The sequence below is a fragment of the Pipistrellus hanaki genome (genome assembly GCF_964339955.1).
Source record: "Pipistrellus hanaki genome assembly, chromosome: 2".
In the NCBI taxonomy this organism is placed as follows: Eukaryota; Metazoa; Chordata; class Mammalia; order Chiroptera; family Vespertilionidae; genus Pipistrellus; species Pipistrellus hanaki.
The window spans coordinates 183,233,889-183,260,946 of NC_140504.1; the positions used below are offsets into that span (position 1 = coordinate 183,233,889).

General features: G+C 41.1%; 1 protein-coding gene across 1 annotated transcript; it reads left to right on the plus strand.

Annotated features, from left to right (window-relative positions):
• The first annotated feature begins 511 nt into the window (after positions 1-511).
• Positions 512-26,969, plus strand: SRSF4 (serine and arginine rich splicing factor 4). Its single transcript, XM_084875001.1, has 6 exons — positions 512-848; positions 17,696-17,838; positions 18,718-18,830; positions 21,738-21,952; positions 25,164-25,253; positions 25,502-26,969. The coding sequence occupies exons 1-6, from the start codon at positions 742-744 to the stop codon at positions 26,310-26,312; spliced, it is 1,479 nt and encodes a 492-aa protein (XP_084731127.1). The 5' UTR covers positions 512-741; the 3' UTR covers positions 26,313-26,969.
• The last annotated feature ends 89 nt before the right edge of the window (positions 26,970-27,058 follow it).

Here is a 27,058-nt window from a genome sequence, read left to right on the forward strand (position 1 = left end):
TTATGTAGTCAATGTCAAGCCTAATCTGGCTCCAAACCCACACGGCTCCTATTGAAGCAAACTGTCCTCTTTTAAATCCTATTGGTGCTATTTACTTGGCACTGATGACGTGCCGGGGCCAGTACACAGTGCTTTACGTAACAATTCTCAAGACAACTCCGGAAGGCTGGCATTCCTATCCCCTTTTACAGAGAAGACAAGTGGCCACGGGGAGCCAAGGTCACAGATACAAGCGGTTCTAACCCAAAGCTCCAGCTCTAACTGACGCCACTCCCGGCTCCAATGACAAAAATGTGGGTGCCCGACGGGCGGGTGAGGGAGCGCGGGCACTTCCGCCGAAAGGGCAAAGCCGGCGGCGGTAGGCGCCGCAGGCCTCGCGCCGGCGAGCTCGCGAGAGGACGTGCCGGGGCGCGAGGCACCCGCACCGCCAGTGCGCCGATCCACCATCTGGCCCCGCCCCACGCCTGCGCGACCCCAGGCAAGCCCCGCCCTCCCCGCGGCTGGGCGGGAAGCGGACGCGCGTTCCCTCCCGTTACTCCCCCCCCGCCTGCGGGGAGGGCGGGGGAGACGGGAAGCGCGCGCCCGTGAGGTGCGTGCTCGCGTACGTCGCTCGGGTTCGGCTGCGTCCGTCTCGCCGCCCGCCCGTTGCCGCCGTCGCCGCTGCCGCCGTCGCCGCGATCTCGTTTCGCCGGCCGCCGCCTCAGGGGGCTGGGGCCGGGCCCAGCTGCCGCCGCTGCCGGGATGCCGCGGGTGTACATAGGCCGCCTGAGCTACCAGGCCCGGGAGCGCGATGTGGAGCGCTTCTTTAAGGGCTACGGGAAGATTCTGGAGGTGGACCTGAAGAACGGGTGAGGAGGGCGCAAGCGGGGGCCGCCCGGGTGGGGGCAGGGCCCCGGCTGTGGGAGGGAAGCGGCGGGGACGGGAGAGGGACGCCAGCCGGGGCGAAGCCGCTGCCGGCCCGCTCCGGCTCCGCCATAGTCGCGGCGCCTCGTGGGCACGGGTAGGCCCGGGCTCCCACTGCGCCTGCGCGGGTGGGGGTGGTGGAGGGAAATGGGAGCAATGGTGAGGCTGCGAGTGGGACGGGGGGAAGGAAAACGCGAGTGAGGTTGGGCTCCAGGCGGGAGGGAGTGCACAGCTTCAGGGCGCCGAAGAGGCCTGGGATTTTCCTTCCGGGAAAAAAACTGGAGCCCGGTTTTGCTCCGGCGGAGACCGACCTTCCCCGCTCTCTGGCTGCTGGACACAGACAGGATTTCCTGCCCCCTTCCCACTCACCTCTTCCCTGTCCAACGAGTCCCACGGTCACGGCGCATCTTCCCCGGCGCCGGCCGCTCCGGAGAGGCCTTGTTTAGCCTCGCCATGTGCCGCACTCTTTTTGGGCGGGAGACTCCGGGTTGAGTAGTCTAGTGACAGTTTCCAAAGTATCGTCTTACCGCTCCCTCCGCAGGGGTAAATTAACGTCTTAACTCGTTATCTGTAAGACTCCGTACGGCTTCCAGGCTGTCTCCAGCTTGCCAAAAATCGACTTTGTCGTTGTAGAATTTGTTGGAGAAAGTGGCCCCCCAGGCCAGTATGTGCGTCAACCAGCTGATGTAGACGGAGACCACAGCTCACTGCCCCCGGGGTGTGTGGTCTCTTACTTGTATTCCTCATCTGTATTGGCCGAGCAGGGCCCGCAGGGTCTACACGTTTCAGGGAAAACAGCTAAGGAGTAGGGTCTGGAGAATACATTCAATAGGAAAAAAAACGATCAGAGCCAGGAAATTTAGGTAGGACTTCAAAGAAATTAGGGTAAGGGAAACATTTTAGAGTCCTGAATCTTGGTGTTAAGGACTCTAGGCTTTTTTCTTTTTTTTATTTTCTTTCTTTCTTTCTTTCTTTTTTTTTTTTTTTTTTTAATAAGACCTGCTTTGCAAGAGGTCTGATGAGGCCATAGTTTACTCCCCCGTATAATACTAGTAGCTGACCCTTGAGAAGTTATGGAAGATACCTAAATATAAATTGCATATTTGAGAAAATTGGTAGCTATCATATACTCAATTTGTTGGCTGGGTTTTAAAGTCATTTCAAATTGATCGTTAGGAAGAATTTTCTTCTTACGAAGGAAATGTCCCCAATAAATTGTTTAGTATGAATACTGATCTCTTTGAGAGTAAAGGACTTAGAAGAGTACTCATTTTGTACAACAGGGCTTTCAGTACTTAAGGAATCTTAGATAAGGGGAGGAAGGTTATTACTGTGATACATATATACCTGTGATACATATAAACTCCCAAATTTTAACTTGAGAGTTCAAGTTAAAATTCCAAGTTTTCTTCAGAACCCAAATAAGTTGATAGAATAAATTTTATGGGAAAGCATGCGTTTTGAAACTAGCCCAAACCTAGGTCAAATCTTAGCTTCACTACTTACTATCTGTGGCAAGTTACTTCCCATATTCTAAGTTTCCTCATCCAGGAAAATTAGAGATAATAATTGTAAAGCATTTGGCTCATAGCTATAAATGGTAGCTATAATCACAGGGATTTGACTGTGATCGTTAGGAGATGTCTTAGTTTGAAGCATGTTTGGTGAGGTCTCTTTAAGGTTATTCAAGTGACTGAGCAGGACATAATGTTGATATTAATGGGAAAACTTGTTAATTAAACAAATACGTGATAATCCACCAACAGGATGCCTGCTACTGTGCTAAATGAATTGGGGAGGCGGCAGAAGAGAATTCTATTCTCAAAGTGTTCATGGTTATAAAATGTATACTTTGAATTAAGAAATGTTTGCTCTCAGTTTAAACTCAGACATGTAAAACTTGGAATGGTTGTTTGAAATGTGCTTTAAAGAATGGATTGGCCAGAGTTTGAAACGGAGAAAGAGAAGTGTCTGGGAATAGTGTATGTCATAACAGATAATGAGGAGGTGGTCCAAAAAGGAATAATTTTGAGAATAAACAATGTAGCTTGGATTGAATCCCATGAAGGATCTAGAAATTTAACAACATAAAACAGAAACAACTATAAGACTTTACACTTAAAGTTCAAAATTATAGATTAGGAATGCAAAGGCTCTGGAGGGGAAAATTGAGCAATCCTGGAAATCTTGGGATAAGAGGAAAGGCAGATTCTTCCAGAACCCTGAATATCTAGATCTCTCTGGGGAAACTGATGTGCATGAAATCTGTGATTGAAAGTGAAGGTTGAAATGATGAATAGGAAGTCATTACAGGGATTTGAAGATTGGTGTGACCATCACCAAGCAAGTACACCTGGCAGCATTCAGGAGTCATTACTGAGGAGAATGACTGAGCTGAGGACCAATGGCATAGATGTATTTTAAGCAAGAATTATCTGGACAAGATGGCAAAAGTGCAGAGGAGTCTGAAAGGGAGAAGTGGATACAAAAGGAAAAGAGGGCATAATATAGTAACATGTATAACCTTATATTCCTAGAAACTAAGAAGGAGAGTAGATCTATCTCCTTCAGAAGTATTCCTGAACATATCTGGATTATGATTATTAGTAATTGAAACACAAAAGCAGATTTTGGGTGGATAGTGTTTTTAAGAATTGCTGGAGTTCAAACTTGTATAAGGGAGATATGTCAGTTGACAGAAAAGTTAAGCTGAATGGTTGCGGGTAAAGTTCAGAATTAATTACACAGCCATAAAGTACTGCTTTAATAGAAAGTTGACTAAATGAGGAAGCAAATGAGCTCTTCAAGTGAGATTACAGTGTCCAGGAGAGGCTTTTGTGAGCCCTCTTGGGATTTGGAGAAGAGTATGTGTGCAGTAGTTCATTGTACCAGGCCACCTTAATCTAGATTGCCTTTGTTGTAGAGAACTCCTAGGAGGTTAGGACCACAAACATGAGGTAGATCTCCCAGGACCATAGAGACACTCCAGATCTCCTTGGGTGGATCCTACTTTCACACCTGCCACTAACTCCAGCAGTAGTCACCCTGGAGCCAAGGAAGCAACAATATTAGCAGCACCTGTTTAAAGTATAGCCTTCAAGCTCTGTGAGTCCTGTGGGCTTTCTTTATCCTCCTATCTAATAAACGAGTAATATGCAAATTGACCATCACTCCAACACACAAGATGGCCAGCAGGGGAGGGCAATTGGGAGGGACCAGGCCTGCAAGGGAGGGCATTAGGGGTGGCCAGGCCGACAGAGGAGGGAAGTTGGAGGCAACTGGGCCTGCAGGAGAGGGGACCCAGGCCTGCAGGGGAGGGCAGTTGTTAGGGGGTGATCAGGCTGGCAGTGGAGTGGTTAGGGGATGATCAGGCTGGCAGGCAGAAGCAGTTGGGAGCCAGCAGTCCTGGATTGTGAGAAGGATGTCCTAGATTAGAGAGGGTCCAGCAGGTTGGGTTGAGGGACACACACCTCCATGAATTTTGTGCACCAGGCCTCTAGTTAATAATAAAATCACTGTCTCCATGTAAAGTGTTTTTGATACAGTAGTTTCTATTGCCACAAAATCTTGTGGTTTTAATCATAGATCCTTTAATTTTTCCGTATCTTAGTTAATGAATAAAATTTATCACATTCTGAGATTATTTTACTTGCCTAGTAGCTGGACCAGTATCATTGAAGTTTTGGGTTTTATCTTGTTTGTTTTTGTTGTTGTTTGTTTAAGTTTGTTAAAGGCATGAATTAAAACTCTCCAAGGAAGTTTGGCTATAAATTCAGAACCTGTGTTTCATATTACAGTGAAATTGTAAATAGCCAGAATTTTTAGGAGATGTCCTGTTCTGTTTAATTGAATTTTCACAATAACTAAATATTACCAGAAATTTTTTGTTTACACCCTTTTTAAAAATTCCTCCAAGTAGAAGGTACCTTATTTAATTTTTTAAATATGTTCAGACTTTTTCAATGAGTCTCTTATCACTGTGGGTATTGTTAGGCCTCAGATACTAAAATGAATCTTCAACCTCAGGACATAAGATAGAATTACTGTCTTATGGTTATCCTACTCCAAGAAGGATTTTATCTTTTTAAAAAATATATATTTTTAGCCAAGTCCAGTTTGGCTCAGTGGATAGAGCGTCGGCCTGAGGACTGAAGGGTCCCAGGTTCAATTCCAGTCAAGGGTGTGTACCTTGGTTGCAGGCACATCCCCGGTAGGAGGTGTGCAGGAGGCAGTTGATCGATGTTTCTCATCGATGTTTCTAGTTCTCTATCCTTCTCCCTCCCTCTTTGTAAAAAATCAATAAAATATTTTTAAAATAAAAATATTTTTATTGATTTCAGAGAGGAAGGGCGAGGGGGAGATGAAACATAAATGATGAAAGAGAATCATTGACTGGCTGTCTCCTGCACGCCCCCCCCCCCCCCAAATTGGGGATCGAGCCCCTAACCCAGGCATGTGCCCTTGATCAGAATCGAACCCAGGATCCTTCAGTCCACAGCCAGATGCTCTATCCACTAAAACATATCGGCTAAGGTAATGTTTTTATCTTTTGACAGAATTGATGGGAGCTTGTGTTTTCTCATCTTTTCTTTTAAAAGGGTGATAAAGGAAATATAATTAATTAGTTTAATGTTCCAAGAATTGGTTTCAGGTTGTTAGTTTATTAATCATATGAGAGATTACTTTTATCCATCACCAAAAAGCAGATAAGTGTTTTATTTTTTTATGGTAATGATACAATTAATGGATGACAGGAATGACAAAAGAAAAACACTCTCCCTTTAAGGACCCCACCACTTTATTTACTTATTTATTCATTCATTTATTTTTTTTATTGATGAACAAGTACAGACTCCTAGGTAAGGAAGGGGATAAGAGTCCCCCACCACCACCACCATCACTTTTTTGTTCTTGGGCAGTTCTGCCCTCAAAATGTCACATTTGAACCCACACAGTCCCAGTCTTTGAATCTCTGCTAAGAAAAGTAAGGAGTTTGGTTCTGTATTAATTTTATGTTTATCTAAGGTTTAAAACAGATTCCTTTAAAGGAGGATTTGAACAACTATTTATGCATAAAGTTAACACTTCAAAATACCACACTTATTTCTTATTATAAAACTTTTGACTGATTAGAAAATAAGTTTGTGGTAGATAATTTAAACAATACCAAAAACACAAAGAAAAGAAATATTAAATATCCTTTTAACATAGGCATAGTCTTGTGTGCAATTTTATGTCCCATTTTTTCTACTTAATTTTTCTCATATATTTTTCTATTACATTAAAATCTTCCTAATGCATATCATTTTAATGACTGCATAAAACCAATTGTATGGCTGTATCATAATTTACCCAGCCACTACTCCAAGGTTGTCTCTAAATTCTTGCTGTTAAAAATAGTAACCTGTGGTGGATATGGACATAAAACTTTGTTTGCATTTTTGTCACTCCTTAGGACAGATTTTATGAAGTAAAATCATGTATCACAGCAAGAATAAACATTTTCCAGGCTATCAATGCATACAGCCAAGTCACTTTTCCTCCTGGCAGCTCACCAGCATTGAGCATCCATGTCGTTTAAAATCTTGACTGATTAAACAGGTGAAAGGGTCTTGTGTGTTTTAACCAAGAACTTTTTCTTAAGCAAATAAGACATAATGAAAAATAGGACTATGGATTAAATAGCAGTCTGTGGTTTTATTGGTAGTGTGACCAATACAAATGTGACCAAGTTGTGTTTGTACTGAAGTCTCTTGTTGAAGTCATCCTACTTCCAAAAAAATTAAGTGTTACTTTATTTTTCCAAAGACTTGGGTAATTTTTTTAATTTGTTGCTTTGATAAATCACTGCCAGGAGACAATACCATACTGCAATTTTGACCAAATGTGTTACTACCATAAATTGACCTGGCTCAACACTTCCACTCCATGGTCCTGGTTCCCCAGCTTGTGATCTGAATGAACATTATCTTTATTTGGCCAAGTTATTTTTTAAACCCCTATTCCTTGGTTTAATATCTTGTTCCTCTCTTCCTCATTGAGGTAGCATATGAATAAAAGGGCCATGTGAAGTATTGTCTACAGTATGCAGACTAGATAAATATGCTTTGGGTTACCAGTATTTTGGGGTGCTTCCAAATAACCTAAATAGAAAACTGTCCTTTGAGCTCCTTAGACAAAAGGTACTCCAAGCATCTAACAAAATACTGTTAAATGTGGTATTTAGAAATCTGTAAGTAACACTAGAATTTTAAAACTAGAATATATTAACAGTGTACGTTTGTATTATTTATTTTTTTCAACTGATTATATCAAAGTACTTTACAAACGAGTTTTGTCTCTAGTTTGTACTGTTGTGGAAACTGAGGCATTGGGGAGATTTAGTGACTGGCCCATGGTTGCAGAATGAGTTATGGATAATTCTGGAAACTGAAGATCTTTCCTACTCATCATACTAGATATAGCATGGAAGAGTCAGTCAAAGCTTTGCTGTTTGTTTCCAGATGCTTCTGTCCTGTCCTTTTGGGACTTGTCTCCAAGGGTGAGAAGGTGGTTCAGGTTCCACAACTTGTTCAGCCTTTAGTCTCTTGGCAGAGGCTTCCAACAAGCTGACAAGTAACTGCCAAAAATATGACAGGTGGTACTTTTTATGATGTTGGCTCTGGACAGAGACTGCTAGTGATTCTCCACCTCAGGCTACACTTTGAAGGCTATACAGTCAGCATTGTTATGGCCAACCTGGGTAGGATTTGTGCCAGTAAATGCTGTAAATGACCTCTGGCCTGTTAGCATTGCTAGAGCTGTCTGGTCTTGGAGTATCCTAAGGGGAGGGATCAGAATTTACATGCCCATATTTGAAGAAATGCCCTCCATGACCTTTTTCTTTGTATTGAGATGAAAGTCTAGAGGTCTCACTGAAACTGGTTTGGCTCAGTGGATAGAACGTCAGCCTGTGGACTGAAAAGTCCCGGGTTCAATTCCGGTCAGGGGCACATACCTATTAGGGGGTGTGCAAGAGGCAGCTGATCGATGATTCTCTCTCATCGATGTTTCTAACTCTCTATCCCTCTCTCTTCCTCTTTGTAAAAAATCAATAAAATATATATATTTTTTAGAAAAGAAAGTCTAGAGGTCTCTGAACTGCAAATGATGATACCTGAAGAAGCACTTTAAGGATACTTGTTGTCCCTCATCCGAGTCACTAACCATGTCTTTAGCTCTGGACGCCAGAATTAGAGGATGGGGCAAAGACCTCTAAGACCTAGAAAAAGGGCAGAGAAAAGAAGGGAGTTTGAGTTCAATGTTCAGGAATGAATCAAGCAGGAGTCTCAGGTTAAAAGCACTAATTTAGCCGGGACCGGTTTGGCTCAAGTGGATAGAGCGTCGGCCTGGGGACTGAAAGGTCCCGGGTTCGATTCCGGTCAAGGGCATGTACCTTGGTTGCAGGCGCATCCCCAGTAGGGGGTGTGCAAGAGGCAGCTGATCAATGATTCTCTCTCATCGATGTTTCTAACTCTCTATCCCTCTCTCTTCCTCTCTGTGAAAAATCAATAAAATATATTTTAAAAATAAAATAAAAAATAAAAGCACTAATTTAGAGAAACGTTAACTTCATGTGGATAAAATGAAGCTGTCCATTAATGTTAAAATAATTTCATTAAAATATTAAATGGCCAATTTCCGGGGAAGGGCATCCCCAAGAAATAACATAGGGAGTGTCATCTTTAACCAAAAATAAAAATGCAAAAGCAACTGACTGCAGCCCAGGGATTGGGGCCGTTGAGGGACATGAGAACAGCCAAGATGGTCCCAGAGGCATAACCTATTATAAGAGGCTTTAACACCTGCCACCCCACTCCTAGTGTCTTTAGAAGTAGGAACTGGGTTTTTTTGTATCTTTGATGTGGAATCAGGTTGTGCTGTCTGTTGAATGTAAAACTTTATTTTTCATTACGTACAAGTAACAGTAATTCTATCTTATGTCCTATGGCTTTCATCTCTTGAGGGTTTTTTTAATTGTTTATAATTGTGATTGAGTCTTCATGAACTTTAGTGTGTCAGCAGGAAATAATTAACCCCCTTTTCTTGTAGACTTTCTAATTTCACTTACACTTAATGTTGATAAGTGTCTGAAAATGAAAATGGACACAAGAGTGATTGTGTTTGCATTCCCTCTTTAACCCCCCATGTAAGGAAAGCAGCCATGTTGACTTAAAATGTCAAAATAATAACATTTAGTTATGACAGAAGTTCTGGTTGTGATCATTTGATTTACACATTATTTGTAGGTCTGTTGCTTTCTGAGCTTAGTCCCATTTTGTAAGATAGAAATATAACTAACCTAATAAACGTGAAATGGTTTGGCAACCTTAGTTAATTTTTTAAAACAGTTTTGGATAGTTGAAACAAATTGGCAGATAGGTGCATAAGGCAGTTAAAGTAAAAATAAATTTGAATTTGATACATATTCCTCTACCTTTTATTCTGGAGGAACTATAAAATACAGGCTGGATTTTTATTGCATAGTTTTTAGGACAGTGATTGTTTCTATTCTATTTTCCTCACCCTGGTATGTTAATGTTCCTTTAGAATAATCCTTCAGAAATGGGCTGGTATTTTCTTTATGGTATGATACCTTTTTCTGTTTCCCTATACTGGTGTTAACATTTTACTAGTTAATTTATAGGTTTGATTCTACTAAAGAATAATTGTTTCATCTTACTAGTAGTAATACACAACAGATGCAGAAACGGTTTGTTTGTTTTTAATATGTGTTTTGTTGATTTCAGCAAGAGGAAGGGAGAGAGAAAAATAGATACATCAGTGATGAGAGAGAATCATGGATCAGCTGCCTCCTACTGTGGATTGAGTGTGCAGCCCGGGCATGTGCCCTGACTGGGAATCGAACCATGACCTCCTCCTGCCTGATTCGTGGGTCAACGCTCAACCAGCTGAGCCAAACCACTGGGCCAGATACGGTATTTTTTGTCAATTAATTTTTCTTATTAGATGCTAATATTCATGTGGGCATTTGTCACCCACAGCACATAATTTGATGAAACTGATTTCTGTGTTCTAGAACTTGTATTTTTCAAATTGTGTTTGTTCCTATGGACCACTTCTTTCTCTTGGTGTATAGGAGATAGTAGAGCATGGTGATAAAGTGTTAGACCAAGATTACTTAACTGCTGTAAGTCTTTGTTTCTTCATCTGTGAGATTACTGTAACCATCAAAGCTGTGAAAGTTATTAAAAAGAAATTTGGGCGTAGTAGTCATGTTAATCGTAGTTGAAATTCAATCAGATCTTAAATGCTTATTTACAAAGTTTTCTGGTTACTATAATTCCTGTATAGTGGGAGATCTGTAAACCTTATAATATTCTTTTTATTTCTGGTCCATTTCCCCCCATTATTTATTTATTTATTTATTGGTCCCAGTTATCAGCCCTTACAAAACTAATTAAATGCATTCTTAGATACATAATATTGTTAATATCCACTCACATCTATCACCTCAAGGCCCAACTCTCTAATGTCTCTATGTTAGTCTAATTTTTGCTGAGCCTAAAATCAAAGACATATTCTGGGGGTTGATATGGGACCTCCAGAATGGGTATGGCACAGAATAATCTTATTTTTCCTCTATTCTTCTAGTCTGTTATATTCTGAACCCACACATGTTTTCGGAAGGACCAGATGGCTGACACTGGCTAATGGGAACCAAAAGACAAGAGTGAAAGTAACCTGGTTGTTATATTCCTCAAGCTTAGAGGTGTTTCACCCTGCCTGGGATAAATTTTTTTTTTTACTCTGGAGACTTTACCCAGTCTGGCGAAAAACTTTAATACAGCCTAGCTTATCTGAAGTTCGATTGCAATTCAAGCAGCAGCATTTGTTGAATGGAAAGGTTTATACTCAGGACTATGGGAGAGAAGCATCTGCCTTTATGAAGGTGATGTAACCTTGGGTTTTAGAGTCAGATGGATCTGGGTTCAAATTTAGCTATACCACATATGAGCTCCTTGACAATGAGCAAGTTGCTTAGCCTCTTCATGCCTCAGTCTTCTCATTTGTAAAATGGGAGAAGTAGTAGTAGTATACTCTGCATCTATTATATGGGGAATTACTGAAACATGAATAATTATTTACAGTGTGCCAGGCACTATGCTAAATATTAACTTTGCTATTTTTATTAAAGAGCTCATAATCAAATGAGAGGATAAGAACAAGGCTTGAAAGGCCGCAAAAACATTGTGTGAAACATAAAACTCAATAGGCATGTTAAAACTTTAAAGAAAGTGCTAAAATAATTGGAATCTGGCAAGTTTCTGAGACTCATGAGAGAGTATATGGAAGAAGATTGATATTATTTACCTTGTGTAATCAAGGCATTCCAAGTTTAGAGAGTGACATAAACAGATATTTAGGAGTCATTATAGACCTCTTAGCAAAAGAATGATAAAATAGCTAACTTTCCCTCCTACATGCAAAGAGACAAGCTGACTAAGAAAAAAATAGCCATAGCTTAGAATTAAGTAAGTTGATCAAAACAGGAAGAGTCCTGAGGGCCCAACAAGTGAGAAAATTATAGAACTGGGCAATAGATTGATTGGGCAACCAGAGAGGAATAGTCAAAGGTAGATTACAAGGTTTGGGGAGTGAATTAATGGTCAGGGATCCAGAAGAGAAATCATGAGGTAGGTTTTCTTCTTTGAAGGTGGGGAAAAATCAAGTGCAGACTGAGCTGTGGCCAACGTTTGCAGACCAGGAATCCACACTAGCTCTAATCAGAGAGCTCTTGGTGTGCAGGAACTGCCAGTTTGCCGACGTGAAAAGAGCCCCAGACTGGGTATTGGTGAGCCCTGAAGTCGCACCCCAGCTCTGCCACTCAGTGAGCACGGGTAAGTCATCCACCTTCTCCAGGCGGCCTTGATGGCCCTCCCTCCTCTGAGGCTAAAGAAGGGAAGGCCAGAATGCCCAGAGAAGCCTCCTTCTGTCTCAAATTAGGAAAAGATCTCAGGAACCACTTCATGTAGCAGCAGCTCCTCATTGTGGGTTATAACGAACCCTCTCACCAGAAAAGTCAAATTGCAACCATAGTCAGTGAGCCAAATTAGTGAATGTGACACTGGTTCTGCTTTGAGGGCCTGACCACTGCGTCCCTGGAATGCAGCAGACCTCTGGGATCTGGAGATGTTACAGTTCTCACTCACAAACTTTAGTCCCAGTTTGGCCTCACCTGAGCACTAGAGAGTTGGTTGCAGAAGTATCTCTGCAGTTTCCTAAGCAGGCAGCAAGAATTATTGTGTTTTTAATTATTATCGCTCTCCTATCAGTGTGTCCTAACGTTTTTCATCTCAAACACCAAGTTGGCTGAAGCATAGATCCAACACTGAGTGCTTTTAAAGAAAGCTATTTAATTCCTGTTCACTAAATGCCTTTCTTTCAGGATAGATTTAAGGGCTCTGCCCTTAATGTACAGTGCTATTGACCCTAGTTTAAGGGTTCAAGGCAACCCATGGGTTAACTTCAACAGATGAAAATTTTTCCTTGGCTACAGCAACATCCCTAATCCTGACCAGCCATGGAGAGGTTCGGTTCTTACAAGGAAAATGAGTGAATGTGGGAATGGCTCACCACATTGGGAAACAAAACTCACCTCCTGCTGATGGTTGGCTGAGGACTGTCATGTCCACATACAAAGAAAAGCATGTGGCACAGTTTTAGGACAAAGGTGAGCAGAGATCCACTGTGAAAGGGGCACATTTTTCTTATAGCGAGAACATCCAAGGCATACCCCTTGGTGTGAGCAGTGTTGGTGGGTGATCTCAGGCACACGCATGGAGGCTTGCTTTCCCTTGCTCCCATATCCACTCCCTGTCAGTTAGCTGGTATCAAGTGTCCCCTTAGTCAATCCCTGACCAGTTAACCACTGATCAGCCTAACTCTAGAGCGAGTCATGCTCATAATTTTTCAGACAGGACTTTTCTCCAGTTTCCCTTTTCAGAGATGATGTTTGGAAGACAGATGACCCTAAGCTGTTCCAAAAGGGGTGAGATCTACTCCACGTTCTCTTCGGTGGAACATGCAGAATGGTATTTGGGACCATTGGTATAGGTTATTAGGATCACAGAAAGCCTATTTAGTAATAACACAAGCTCAGATGATAACACTTCTTCAGTGAATTCTTCTAAAATTGAAGTCTTGGGATACTTTAGTTTGAAAAACATGTCATTCCAGTTCTAGCACTTAACGTTCTGACTGATAGCCTGAGCAGTACATTAGGTGTTGAATGAGAAGACCATAGCATTGTTAACTAGAAGAATGGACTAAAGTTTAGAACAGCCCACATCATTCTGTGTGCCATTTGTTTGTGGTTTCCAGATACCTGTCTATACTTGCTAAGAATCATGGTGTCCACTCTTTTAAGGGAGAAAATAACAGGAACTTCCCTCCCATCATTTTTTATTCCATTTGTCTGGATAAAATATGATCCCGAGAAAAAGAGTTTGGGAAAAGGCAATAGCAGAGAAATGTTGAAGAAAGTAGTTTTTTTAATTGTTAACTAGAATATGCTTAATAATTAGGCCATGCTGTTTGCTCTTTCACACAGGCATGGGGGAGAAAGGTTGAGAGATGTGACACCTGGGAGTCCAGCAGGAGGAGGAATGTTGAGGGCTTTTGTTTTTATCAATCTCTGCCATAGAGGGATTTTTAAATTTGTTTTAGATTCAGTCTCCAGAATTCCTTCAACTTCTTTATTCTCATACTAGAATTATTGAAAGATGGTCTTTATTTTAGATAGAGCAGAAGAGGAAAGGTGTCTGCAGCAAGAATTCAGAAACGTATCATCTGTTGGCTGTGTTCTTGTGAGGCTTAGTCTCAGGTCACACCAGAGATATGTACATGTGTGTAATATCACTCCTTCCTCTGACAAAGATATCAAAAGGAGAATACTTTGGGGGAGCAGAGATTAATTTCATGTTATTTTATGCAAAGCACAAAGGGATAGTAAGGTGGACTTAGAGTTGTTTACTTTCTATTAGAAGGCACTAAAATTTCAGAGACAGTTAAAATATTTAAATAAAACCCATATAGTAGCTTTAAAAGGTATTTTAGATGGTAAACATTAAATTTATCCCTGTCCATCTGTCACTCTTGTATACCTCTGGTGCTCCTTGACAACGAGGTATCCCATTATTCCATCATTAGGCCAGAGGAAGACTAACTTGTATTTGTCATACTTCTGATGTTAGAAGAAACGTTAGACATATGTAGTACAGCTCCCTCTTTTCACAGATAAATTAGACCAAGAGAAATAAAATTATTTAAATGTGCCTTTTAGAGTTGGTTTATAGCCGAAACCGGTTTGGCTCAATGGATAGAGCGTCGGCTTGGGGACTGAGAGGTCCCGGGTTCGATTCCGGTCAAGGGCATGTACCTTGGTTGCAGGCATATCCCCAGTAGGGGGTGTGCAAGAGGCAGCTGATCAGTGACTCTCTCTCATTGATGTTTCTAACTCTCTATCTCTCTCCCTTCCTCTGTGTACAAATCAATAAAATATATTTTAAAAAAAAGTTGGTTTATAGCAGAACTAGGACTAGAACCTAGGCCAGTTGTTGCTTCTGCAGTCTTAATAGTTACAGTGTGTCTCAGTTTCCTCATCTATGAAACAGGGATAATAGACCTGACTCTAGGTATTATGAATAATAAATAATATTGCCCAGCATATGGTAATTAAATGTTAAGTAACATTTTATTGTTAATATGTAGTCTTCTTGCTTTATTTGGGAACCCTTTCACTTTATTGAATGAAAAGTCATTCTTTGAGTAAAGCAGATCTAAACAAACAGTAATGTGTTAGAAGCAACCATACTGCCCTGGCCTTTGCTCTTAGCACAGGAGTCCCTTTGAGGTATGGTTTGTGTTATAGAAAGATACTTGATTTAAGCTTCCAAACCGCCCAGTATGTCAGTGGCAGAGAGAAGTGACAGTGCCTCATTTACCTTAGACTGGACTTTGACATTAAAATGTTCCAAATAGGTTTGTGGCTTTTCATAGAGTAGTAACCACAATTTTTCTGTGAAGTAAATTTTATCATAAATCAGCTATTTTACTAAGTAACTTGGATAGCCCATAAAAATATGGCTACTATGTGACCCACCTGTTGAGACTTTTTAGAGTAAATATTAAGGAAGGACTATAAGGGCCATTATCCTCTAAAAACACAAATGAATCCCTACAACTCAGGAAAGAATTTTATTGACAAAGTATGCCTTCCTTAAGCCACAGCTGGGGGAAAAAAAATTTTTTTTTAATTTTAAAAAATTAAAAAAAAAATAGGTCTGTCTTTGAGTGTTAACTTTTGTTTGTAGATCATTGTGCCTCCACTTAACAGGTTGTCCTCGCTTTCCCTCTAGCGTTAGATGAGTTCTGCATGTAAGCCTTGGAACAGAATGGGCATGACAGGGTGATCTCTGAGGCCGGGAGAATGCGTTGCAAACAACAGTTTGGCTTTTTATTTTGGAAGATTTGCAGAGCATAGGGTCTTGCATTCTCTGACCCCAATAGTTGTAAATCCTTATTATTTTGAACAGAACGGCTTAGATGTTCCTCATTTATCTTTAGAAGTCATTGTTTTCCTTCTGGCATCACATTAATAGTTGGGGTCATTGAATGGTGCTGAGCCAGAGGGGTGTGAGGCCATTTCATGCCCATGTTGAGTGTTTTCTCCCACTCTCTGTACTCAGCCTCAGGCTCTCACATGATGCCGAGAGCAGTGATGCTGTGGGCAAAGCAGCCCTATGACAAGTCTTGACAGCTAACTTAAGGAAGGTTCTTTTGGGAGAGGGGGGTACTTTATTATCTATTTAGAAATAAACCAAAGAGAAAATAGTTAGATTTGATTCTTTATTTGCTTTTCAAACTTGTTTCTCTAAAAATGATATTATAACTTCCCTCATGACCCACTTGACTTTGGGGAAGTATATGATCTAGAGGTTTTTAGTGACTAAAGCACTTTTTTTATTGATTTTTTTTTTTTTTTACAGAGAGGGACAGAGAGCTAGAAACATCGATGAGAGAAAAACATCGACCAGCTGCCTCCTGCACACACCCTACCGGGGATGTGCCCTCAACCAATGTACATGCCCTTGACTGGAATTGAACCTGGAACCCTTCAGTCCACAGACCGATGCTCTATCCATCGAGCCAAACCGGTTTCAGCTAAAGCACTTTTTAACATAGAAAGTCACTGATTTGGAAAGATTTTACCTGCTCTGTCAAATATTACCTCAAGTTCAATGTCATTCTTATTAAGCTGCTCAGAAATTCTAGCCCATGGAATTATGAAACCATGTTTTACAAGACTTCATAGCCCATGAAGGGGGAGCCAGGTGGTTTCTGAGTTGTATTACTACAAAACATTTTCCATTAAACAGCTGGGTGTGTCTATGTTACGTTTTTTAAGGGAGTTGAGATTTAGTGGTTTTATGCCATTTCAGCATAAAGAACCCTCCAAAGTTGTGCATTGTCACCTTGAGAGACTCTTATGGGAAAGGAACTCTTTAGTAAAGAAAGAATTCTGCAAAACTGAGTTCTCTTACCTAACGTGTTGCCAAATATATATAGCATCACATGTTAAAGAAGCTAGAGCCCTTTTGGTCAGGCTGGAGGAACTTGTAGCAAATCTTGTAATCCAGGATGTTTAAACCAGAGAAACCCTACTACCCTGTTTCCCAAAAAATAGGACAGTGTCTTATATTAATTTTTTCTCCCAAAGTTGCGGCTAGGTCTTATTTTCGGAGGATGTCTTATTTTCGGGGAAACACGGTAGTAAGTTTGCCTATGTACCCAACTTCATTAGAGTTTAACGACTGCTGGTAACTTTTCTTTGTGATCAGATATGATCATCAAGATCGTTTTGATTTTTAGATGTAAGCTGTGGTCACAAAGCTAGCCTTTTCACAGCTGTCATAGACCAAACTACAAGATTATTGATAACAGTTTGTTTAATCTTGCTTATAAATATCTTACAGATTTTATGCTTTCCTTTTATAAGTTGTATTCTCTAACAGACATTATTAGAATTTTTGGGGGTAGTTTGTTTTCTTTCTGGTATGTGCTAAACCACCAAACCTATTTGCTGGGAAATTGCTAACAACAGTTTGTATGGAAGTGTGCACAGCTGTAGATACGAGTTTAGAGAATTCCAGCCTACCTAAAACCTCATGAAAATGAATTTGGAATATTGCAAGGAAGTGAAGAGCTCTGAATATTTCTCACTGATAATTTCTAGAACATTTATTCATTTGTGACTAATTCCTTTAGGTAGAGGAAAAGAAACATTTTAAATAATTTTTTCATCAAGGAGGTTTGAGATTATTTTTTAACCTGATATGTTATTCCAAACATGATTCAACAGTTAAGATACAGTGTCTGAATGTAGATCTAATCGAAGAGTTTTATGTAGATCTAATCGAAGATATTTTGATACGTTATATCAAGCATCCCTGTGGAGGTATTTGTAGTTGCCACCAACTACTGGAGAACTAAAGAAGTGGTCTCTCTAGTCAGTCTCCTACTGGAAAGACAGGAGTCTACCTTGAGAAGTTTTCCTTAACCTGTTGGCACAAAGCAAAGAGGTTTCTGCCGAAGGGAAGAGAGGAAGTTGATCTTTAATTTGCAAACCCCACCTAACCTTTGCTAAGCATGAACTCATGGCTTTCTCTTCAGTGTAATGAAGCTGGGTGTCAAGATGGTGCCAACCAGGATTTTGTTTGCTCTCTTCTAGATATGGGTTTGTGGAGTTTGATGATCTGCGAGATGCAGATGATGCTGTTTATGAATTGAATGGCAAAGACCTTTGTGGTGAGCGAGTAATAGTTGAGCATGCCCGCGGCCCACGTCGAGACGGCAGTTACGGTTCTGGACGCAGTAAGCATTTAAAGGGCATTTGTATCAATGACATGCCTTTGTTACTGAATGTTAATTTTTAAAAGTAATTAATGAATGTTACATGGAAATGTATTAATATTTAAGCCATTTGTTTTTAAAATCTGTATCTTTTAAAATGTAAAATTGCAAATAAATATATTTGATGTTTAATTTTAATTAATGGCATAAATTTCTTGTTTTAATACTTTATAAATATGTTTAATGATGTGTGTTTGTGTTGTTGTTTTGTTTTTCTCTGTAATGCAATTGTTTAACATAGATTTAACAAAGACCTCAATGTTTTAATTAAAAGAATCCTTTGAGGCTAAGATGACTGCCTGTTCCATTTGCTGACCTTGGGTTACCTTTCCATGCGTGGCTCTTTGAACCATTGTGGCCCTTGGCTGACCAAAAACAGGAAGCCATGTGACGACCGCAACCTTTCCCCATTAGACCTGGGTGGTGAGGATCCCAAGGGTTAGACACAGATGAGATTAAACTGAAATAGGTGCCTGAAAATCTTTTTTTTTTTATCATATAAAATATTCACAAAAATTTTAATCACTGTGAGTAACACCAGTAACTGATTTAGTAATTTGGTTACTTACTTCTAAATGGTTAATAGTTTTTAATTTATGCATGATTTTTTAAATATAAATATTAATGAGTATATATACTTACAACTTTGTAAATTAAATTTTCATGTTTAGTTGATTGCTTTTTTAAAAAAATCTAGTTTGGATTTGAGGGTGGGGATATAGTTAAAATATATGTGCTATTTGGGATGGGGGTGAATGGAATATTTAAGGGAAATATATGCTATGGCATTTTTTCCTTTTCCTCCACTGAAGTAATCTTATCTATTTGAACCTTCCAAAGGTGGATATGGTTATAGAAGAAGTGGCCGAGATAAATATGGCCCTCCTACTCGCACAGAATACAGACTTATTGTGGAAAATTTGTCAAGTCGATGCAGCTGGCAAGACCTAAAGGTTTGGACCCTATTAACCTTTTGGGATAGGTTGGGCAGGAGTTAATGTTGGGACAGAGGTAACTTTATGCAGACCCAGGCATACACAGAATGCAGTGTTTGAAAGTTTTCCCAAAGCGTTTGGAAATTGTCCAATTAAAGGTTCCATAAGAGTACAGAAGACATCAAAATCTCACTACCACTATATGTTATGGGACCATCACTCTAAAAACAATCTGTTATATGAAATTTTTCTTCACAGAGAATGTTATAGAACAGTGACTTTCAATCTTTTACATCTCATGCACACATAAACTATGTATTTGCAGATCTGGAAAAAAAAAATAGGTGTAACTTTGATTCATCCTTATCTAATGGCTATTGTTGAGTTGGTTGTCATTTATTCATTTATTTATTTGACAATCTAAGGGAAAAAAGGTCAGTGCCCCTGACTAAATAGTCAGGTATTACATGTTTTAAGAATTCTTGTGGCATATCAGTTGAAAATTCCTATTATAGAAAGATACCAATGTAGTTCTTTTCAATTAAAGAAAAAGTTGAAACCACCAGTGTTTTCTGCAACATTAAATAAAACTTGCAGTGTATGCCGAAACCTGTTTGGCTCAATGGATAGAGCGTCTGTCTGCGGACTGAAAGGTCCCAGGTTCAGTTCCCGTCAAGGGCATGTACTTTGGTTGTGGGCACATCTTCGGTGGGGGGTGTGCAGGAGGCAGCTGGTTGATGTATCTCTCTCATCGATGTTTCTAGCTCCCTATTCTTCTCCCTCCCTCTCTGTAAAAAAAATCAATAATATATATATATATATATATATATATATATATATATATATATATATATATATTTTTAAAGAAAATCTTGCAGGATAGATCCTCTTTGGTAAATATGACTCCCTGACCAATATTTTTTTTTTCTTTTTCTTTTTTTTAAAATATATTTTATTGATTTTTTACAGAGAGGAAGGGAGAAGGATAGAGAGCTAGAAACATCGAGAGAGAGAAACATCAATCAGCTGCCTCTTGCATATCTTCTACTGGGGATGTGCCCGCAACCATTTACATCCCCTTGACCAGAATCAAACCTGGGACCTTTCAGTCTGCAGACAGACGCTCTATCCACTGAGCCAAACCGGTTTCGGCTGGCCCATATTTTTTCATAAGGTTTACTTATTTTTCATGGATTATTCATCTGAAAAAATTTTAATGTCAGAAAGTTAAGATCCGTTGTACTGATCCCAGCTCATTCTTTGAGAACAGTGTTCCTTTTTAATCTCCATAGGGAAGGAAAGCTTAATGGTAGTCTCTTAATCTGGATGGTCTTTAGAAGAAAGGTAAAGGGTATTCAAAGTTTTCTATCTTGCTTCTCATCTTTAGTCCACCATTAAACAAGTCATCTCTAGCAAAGTGAGTTGTGTATATTTAGACTCCCCAGTCTTTAATATCCTATATAATAAAGAGGTGATATGCAAATTAACCCTCACGCCCTCGCAGGGGGGGTTAGTGAGGGACCACTAAACAACTGAACAAGCAGGCTGCGGGGGGTGACAAGGCAGGCAGACAGGTGAGCGATTAGGAGCCAGTGATCCAGGATTGTGAGAGGGATGTCCAACTGCTGGTTTAGGCCTGATCTCTGGATTGGAGAGGGTGCAGGCTGGGCTGAGGTGAGATACTCCCCGAACCCCTAATTCCTTTCCCCCCACCCCCACTCATGCACGAATTTCGTGCACTGGACCTATATATTTTATTATTAATTTCAGGGAGAGCGGTAGAAACATCAATGATGAGAGAGGGAGAGAGAGCGAGAGAGAATATCATCAGTTGGCTGCCTTCTGCACACCCCACACTGGGGATCAAGCCGACAACTTGGGCATGTGCCCTGACCAGGTACTAAACAGTGACCTCCTGATTCATAGGTCAACGCTCAACCACTGAACCATGCCGGCCCGGCTGCAATCTTTTAAAAAAAAAATTTCCCCCAACATGCTTTCAAACAAGAATTTATAATGAAATGTAAGAGTCTTAACTTAACTGTAATTATATGAGCTTCTAAAGTGTATATAAACAAAGAACATGCCCATATAAAATGTAGGAAGTGGTAATTAAAAATTTTTTGTATTTACACATAATCTATATATGAAAGCCTAAGCGACCATTCACTATGACGCGCACTGACCACCAGGGGGCAGACGCTCAACACACAGGCATGGAAACATCGAACAGACTGATGGATCTCAGAGGGGAGAGAGGGGGGTGAGTAGAAGAGATTAACCAAAGACCTTATATGCATATTAAAGGCCCAGTGCACGCATTCATGAACCAGTGAGGTCCCTAGGCCTAGCCTGCAAGGATCAGACTGAAACCAGCTCTTTGACATCCCCCAAGGGGTTCTGGATTGTGAGAGGGTGCAGGCCAGGCTGGGGGACCCCACTGGTGCATGAGTCCGTGCACTGGGCCTATAAAAGAACAGTTAAATATTCATTATCTCTACCATCTACCCGATGCTTTAAAGAACCTCAGTAAATGGTCGGTGTGCAGATGTAAATATTTTATTTATTATTTTTTAATCCTTGCCCAAGGATATTTTATTCCATAGATCTTTAGAGAGAAGATGGAAACGGGGAGAGTAAAAGGGTAAGAGAGACATCAACTGGTATCCTCCTGTATGTACCCCGATGGGGGCCATGGATCAAACTTGCAACCTAGATACCTGCCCTTCTGTTCGTGGGCTGACACTCTAACCACTGAGAAAACTTGCCAGGGCTGTGGATGTAACTCTTTTTAAGAATAAACTTTATTCTGAGGAAAGCTAGCATTTCTTCCTAAAAGAAAGGGAAAACTTTCATTACTGTGATTGCATTAGCTGCCTTAACAAAATGTGTCTTAACCTAATCAGTGATTTTCTTTATCTTTAGGATTATATGCGTCAGGCAGGAGAAGTGACATATGCAGATGCTCACAAGGGACGCAAAAATGAAGGGGTGATTGAATTTGTGTCTTACTCCGATATGAAAAGAGCTTTGGAAAAGTTAGACGGAACTGAAGTCAATGGCAGGAAAATCAGATTAGTGGAAGACAAGCCTGGTTCTAGACGGCGCCGGTCCTACTCCAGGAGCCGGAGTCACTCCAGGTACTGTTGATGTCATGTGTTGGAGCTCGCTATTAATTCATTAATGAGAGAGTAAATAATCCATTTTCTTTCTCCTGTTGAATTCTCAGGAATAGAGATCTTCAGTAACTCAGAACTTTGAACTACATATTTATTTGTAAAGCTCTTGAACTCTTATGTCATGATTACAAATAGAAGTCAAGTTCTTTCTCTGAGGCAGGAATCAGTGACTTTCTTTCTCATTTCTTCTTGGGTCCCTCATATCATACCCTCACTAGGGCAGATAGGGCCACTAACTGGTCCCATGGTTACTCTCTCAGATGTTCTAGCTATTCGAGTGGAGACTTTGTCTTATTTGGCAGCTGCTCTGCCCATGGGCCAGGCACTTGTGAACAAGGCACATATAGTCCATGCCTCATGAAGCTCAGTCTAGTGGGGAAGACGGGCGTTGAGCGTTGTGCCAAGTGTGCCCAAGGAAATGTACAGCACAACCAGTCTGGAGAACAGGCAGAGGCTTCCCTAACGACCATCATAGAAACAGCTCTAAGGGATAAATTGGAGATGATGGGCAGAGACTAGGTGCACCCCTTACAATCATGTCTCTTAATTCTCTTTTTTTCTTTAATTTTTTTTTTTTTTTTTCCCCCCAGAGAGGAAGAGAAAGGAGAGAGAGAGAAACATCAGTAATGAGAGAGAATCATTGATCAGCTGCCTCCTGCATGCCCCTTACAGGGAATCAAGCCTGCAACCTTGGCATGTGCCCTTGACCAGAATCAAACCCAGGACTCTTCAGGCCACAGGCCGACACTCTATCCATTGGCCAAACCGGCTCTTAATTCTCCTTTTATGTCCTCCTTTACCTTTTTTATTTTCCATGCATTTAGTTGTTGAAGAAACAGTTATTTGTTTTTAAGATATTCCCATAGTTGAGATTTTTGCTAATTGTGTCCTTGTGCTGTTAACACATTTCTTTATCTTATTCTCCATGTTGCCTGTAACCTGTTAGATGTTGAGGCATTTAGAGTAAATCCAGTAGTGCTTTGTACTTGTTGCCTCACTTATGTGGCGTTTGGCTGTCCCACTTTGAAAAATGGTTCCATTATCACCTTGAACCATCCATTATCAAGTTCTGCATCAACATTTCACATAATAATTTTAGCATCTATTGATATTATTACCTAGAGCTATTCGTTGGTGGTTACAAAATGATGACTTTAATTTTATCATTCTTTCTGTATTTAAAGGCTATGCTTCTGTAAAGGACAATTTCTGTCATCCATACTTTTGTTACCCTCAAGTAGTTTTTGCAGGAATGCAAACTGAAAATTTGATACTTTTATTTACCATCTTTCAGAATACTAAATGTGCCCTAGTAACTCCTAAAGATGATAAAGGTGGTCATTTAGTATCATTTTGAATGAATTCTTGTTAATGTTTTGTCTATTGCGGCCATAATTTTTTATGCTCAGAATGTTATATTATGTCTTTGGTCATTGAGAGCTCTTCAAGTTGGCTCCTGTTTCAGTATCTTTTTGTTTGGTTTGGATTTTGTGTGAATATGCTTTACTAAATATTTCTCAAAACTTTTTTCAAATATATTTTTATTGATTTCAGAGAAGAAGGGAAGAAATAAAAAACATCAACAATTAGAATCATTGATCAGCTGCCTCCTGCATGCTCCACACTGTGGATTGAGCCCACAACCTAGGCATGTGCCCTGACCAGGAATCAAACCTGGGACTGACTTCCTAGTTCAGAGGTGGATGCTCAACCACCGAGCCACACTGGCTGGATCCCAAAAACTTTTTATTGTGATCATTTTCAAACATAAAGTTGAAAGAGTAGTTCACAAACACCATATACCTTCCAGCTTCAACAGTCATTATTATTATTTTTTAATCTTCATCCCAGGATATTTTCCCCCCATTAATTTCTAGGGAGGCTGGGGGATGGGTGGAGCATCGATATGAAAGGGAGACGTCATTGGTTGTCTACCGGGGCTGGTAAATCTGAACCTGGGGTGTGTGCCCTTGACCGGGAATCGAATTAGGGGCCTTCAGTCCTGGGAACGATGCTCTAACCACTGAGCAATCGGCCAGGGCAACAGTCATTAGCATTTTGCCCTGTCTTTTTTGCTCTGTGTGTATTTATACACACTCTACCTTTATTTTGTCATAGTGTTTGAAAGGAAGTTGTAGAAATTATGGCATTTGACCCCTAAATACTTAGCATGTGTCTCCAAGAAATGAGGATAACCACACTTCTATTTTCTAATCTAAGAACGATCGTGACTATAAAGTTGTCTAATGTCCAGGCCATATTACAGTATTCCCAGCTGTTCTATGGATGTCTTTAGAGCTGGTTTTTTTTCCTGACCAGGATCTAGTCTTACTGTCATGCATTGCAAGGGATGGTTAGGTCTCTTTTGTCTGAAGTTTTCCTACCTTCTTGTCCCTATGACATTTACTTTTCTTGATTTTTAATACTATCCTACATTCTGAATTTATTTGCCTATTTCCTCTTAGTATCGTTGAATTTGAACGTGTCCCCTTAAGTTTTTGTAATCTGGAAGTTAAATCTGCAAGATGAGTCAATGAGATGAGATACAGGTAAACATTTTTGGCAAAAATCCTTTCATGAATGTTGGTGCTCGGGAATCTCTGAGTTTGCCTCTTTCTATCATGAACGTTCTGGGCCCGTTTTCTTATTCATTTTCTGCCCTGCTCCTGGAATCTGTTATTTCCCCCCCTGAACCTAAAAGGCAACAATAAGAGTCCACGTGAGGTGAACAGATGAGATGGGTAAAGGGCACAGGTGTGCCAGGAGACATGTCAGGAAGCTGTTGTGGGACCAAGGGAAGAGGGCAGAGGCAGAGGTGAATAGACAGGAGAAGAGGCTGGTTACCATGTGGAAGAGGCTGAAGGAGTGAGAAGAATCACAGGCTGCTGTGGTTTCTAGCATGAGGGCGTGGCATCTGTGGGAATGAGGACGGAACCCAGCAGAGTGAGTTCAAAGTTCGAGTTGCTCAGTTTCAGGTAAGCCATCCAAATGGGATATTTGTGAGCAACTTGATCTGTGGGCCTAGAGCACAGGAAGAGTTCTCTCAGCGTTGTGCCTGGACAGTCAGTGCCAAACATAATTTTTTATTGAAAAAATAACTTAGTTGACTGTTCCTCTCTAGGCTTTGTCAGCAAGTATTATTAACATATTTTTTAATGTTTTCTCTCTGTAGGTCTCGCTCTCGAAGCAGACATTCTCGTAAGAGCAGAAGCCGAAGTGGCAGCAGCAAAAGCAGTCATTCTAAGAGTAGATCTCGGTCTAGGTAGGTCTTCCTTGGTATGAGTGGAGGGGTTGGACAGGAAATGCCCAGACCATTTGCCACATTGATTACAGCCATGTTACCAGTCTTACGCCAGTTTCTCCAGATCTGGACTGGAATCACGGGGGTTCAGCAGTCATTGGCCAGGCATTATATTGTGGGGCAAAGCTCCATGTCCCTTTGGCTTTTCCATCTGATGATCAGCATCAGGTATGGAGTTGTATGTGACTTTCACATCACTGTCTTCTCAGGTCTGGCTCCCATTCCCGGAGCAAGAGCCGTAGCCGCAGTAAGAGCCGCAGCCGCAGCAAAAAGGAAAAGAGCCGCAGCCGCAGCCGCAGCGCGGACAAGCGCCGCAGCAAGAGTAAAGACCAAGCTGAAGAGAAGATTCAGAACAACGACAACACTGGGAAGTCCAAGAGCAGGAGTCCCAGTCGGCATAAAAGCAAAAGTAAAAGCCGAAGCAGGAGCCAGGAGAGGAGAGTGGAGGAGGAGAAGCGCAGGAGCAGGAGCAAGGAGAAGAGCCGGAGTCAGGAGAAAGGCCTCCGCAGGAGCAGGAGCAAGGGAGGCAGCAGGAGCCGCAGCAGGAGTCGCAGCAAAAGCAAGGACAAGAGGAAGGGAAGGAAGAGAAGCCGGGAGGAGAGTCGGAGCCGCAGCCGCAGTCGGAGCCGCAGCCGCAGCCGCAGCCGCAGCAAGAGCAAGAGGAGCAGAAAGCATGGCAGCAAGCGAGACAGCAAGTCAAGCAGCAGCAGCGAGAAGAAAAAGAAGGAAGATGCCGACCACTCCCAGTCCAGATCACGGTCCCGCTCAGCGTCAAAGGAGCGGGAACGTGCCAAGTCTGAGTCTGGCCAGAAGGAAGGTGGAGGGGAGAGCAAGGATGCTAGCACCAATCAGGAGCCCCGGTCCCGGTCAAGGTCCAATTCTAAATCCAAACCAAACCCCTCAGAATCACGCTCCAGATCAAAGTCCGCTTCAAAAACCCGATCTCGGTCCAAGTCTAGATCCAGGTCTGCATCCAGATCGCCTTCCCGGTCTAGATCTAGATCCCACTCAAGATCCTAACTGGCTACTACCACAGCTGGAACTACCCGAGAAGTTTTGTACATGTTTGGTAGCCGTAGCACAAGTGATTGAAGTAGAACCTATGTCACTGCTGTACATTTTTAACTCCCCTAATGGTGTGTCTACAATTGTTAAATCTAAGTGCTTCCTCTCCGTAAAGCCTCCTGGCGCCAGGCCTTCCTGCTCGACTGAAAACAGTCTCTTTGAAAACCCCCTTTCCTCATGGTCCACAGTAGAATATCCAAAATGCCTTGGCGTTCAGGCCTGGCACTTCTCACAGGGAGCTCTGTACCTGGACAGGTCTAAGGCTGGAATGATGACATAGGTAGGTATGGTGAGTTCAACCATTTTTGCCCTTGAATTGATGCCCTTTGATGTATGCCATTTAGTGAAAGTGCTAAGTCTTAAGTTTCCTACCACTTGGTTTCATATTTTTGGACTTACAAAGTTGTGAATAGCACAGTCAAGGAAAATTGATACCTGCAGTAACCCATAGGAAACAAACTCTAGAGTTCCATATTCTGGTATTGTGATTATATTGTTTTATATTAAGAAAAGAAAATAATTTTTTTTAATTTTATTTTTCCCCGTCTTGCAAAGTATAGTGACCCCTGTTTCCATTAAATTTGAATAAAGACTATTTTTGCTTGACAAAAATTTCATGGTGCTTAAATCAAAGTTGTATTTTCTGATCTCTCTTGATACCACTTTTCTTAGCATAAAAAGTTCAGTGTATAATGGCTCTT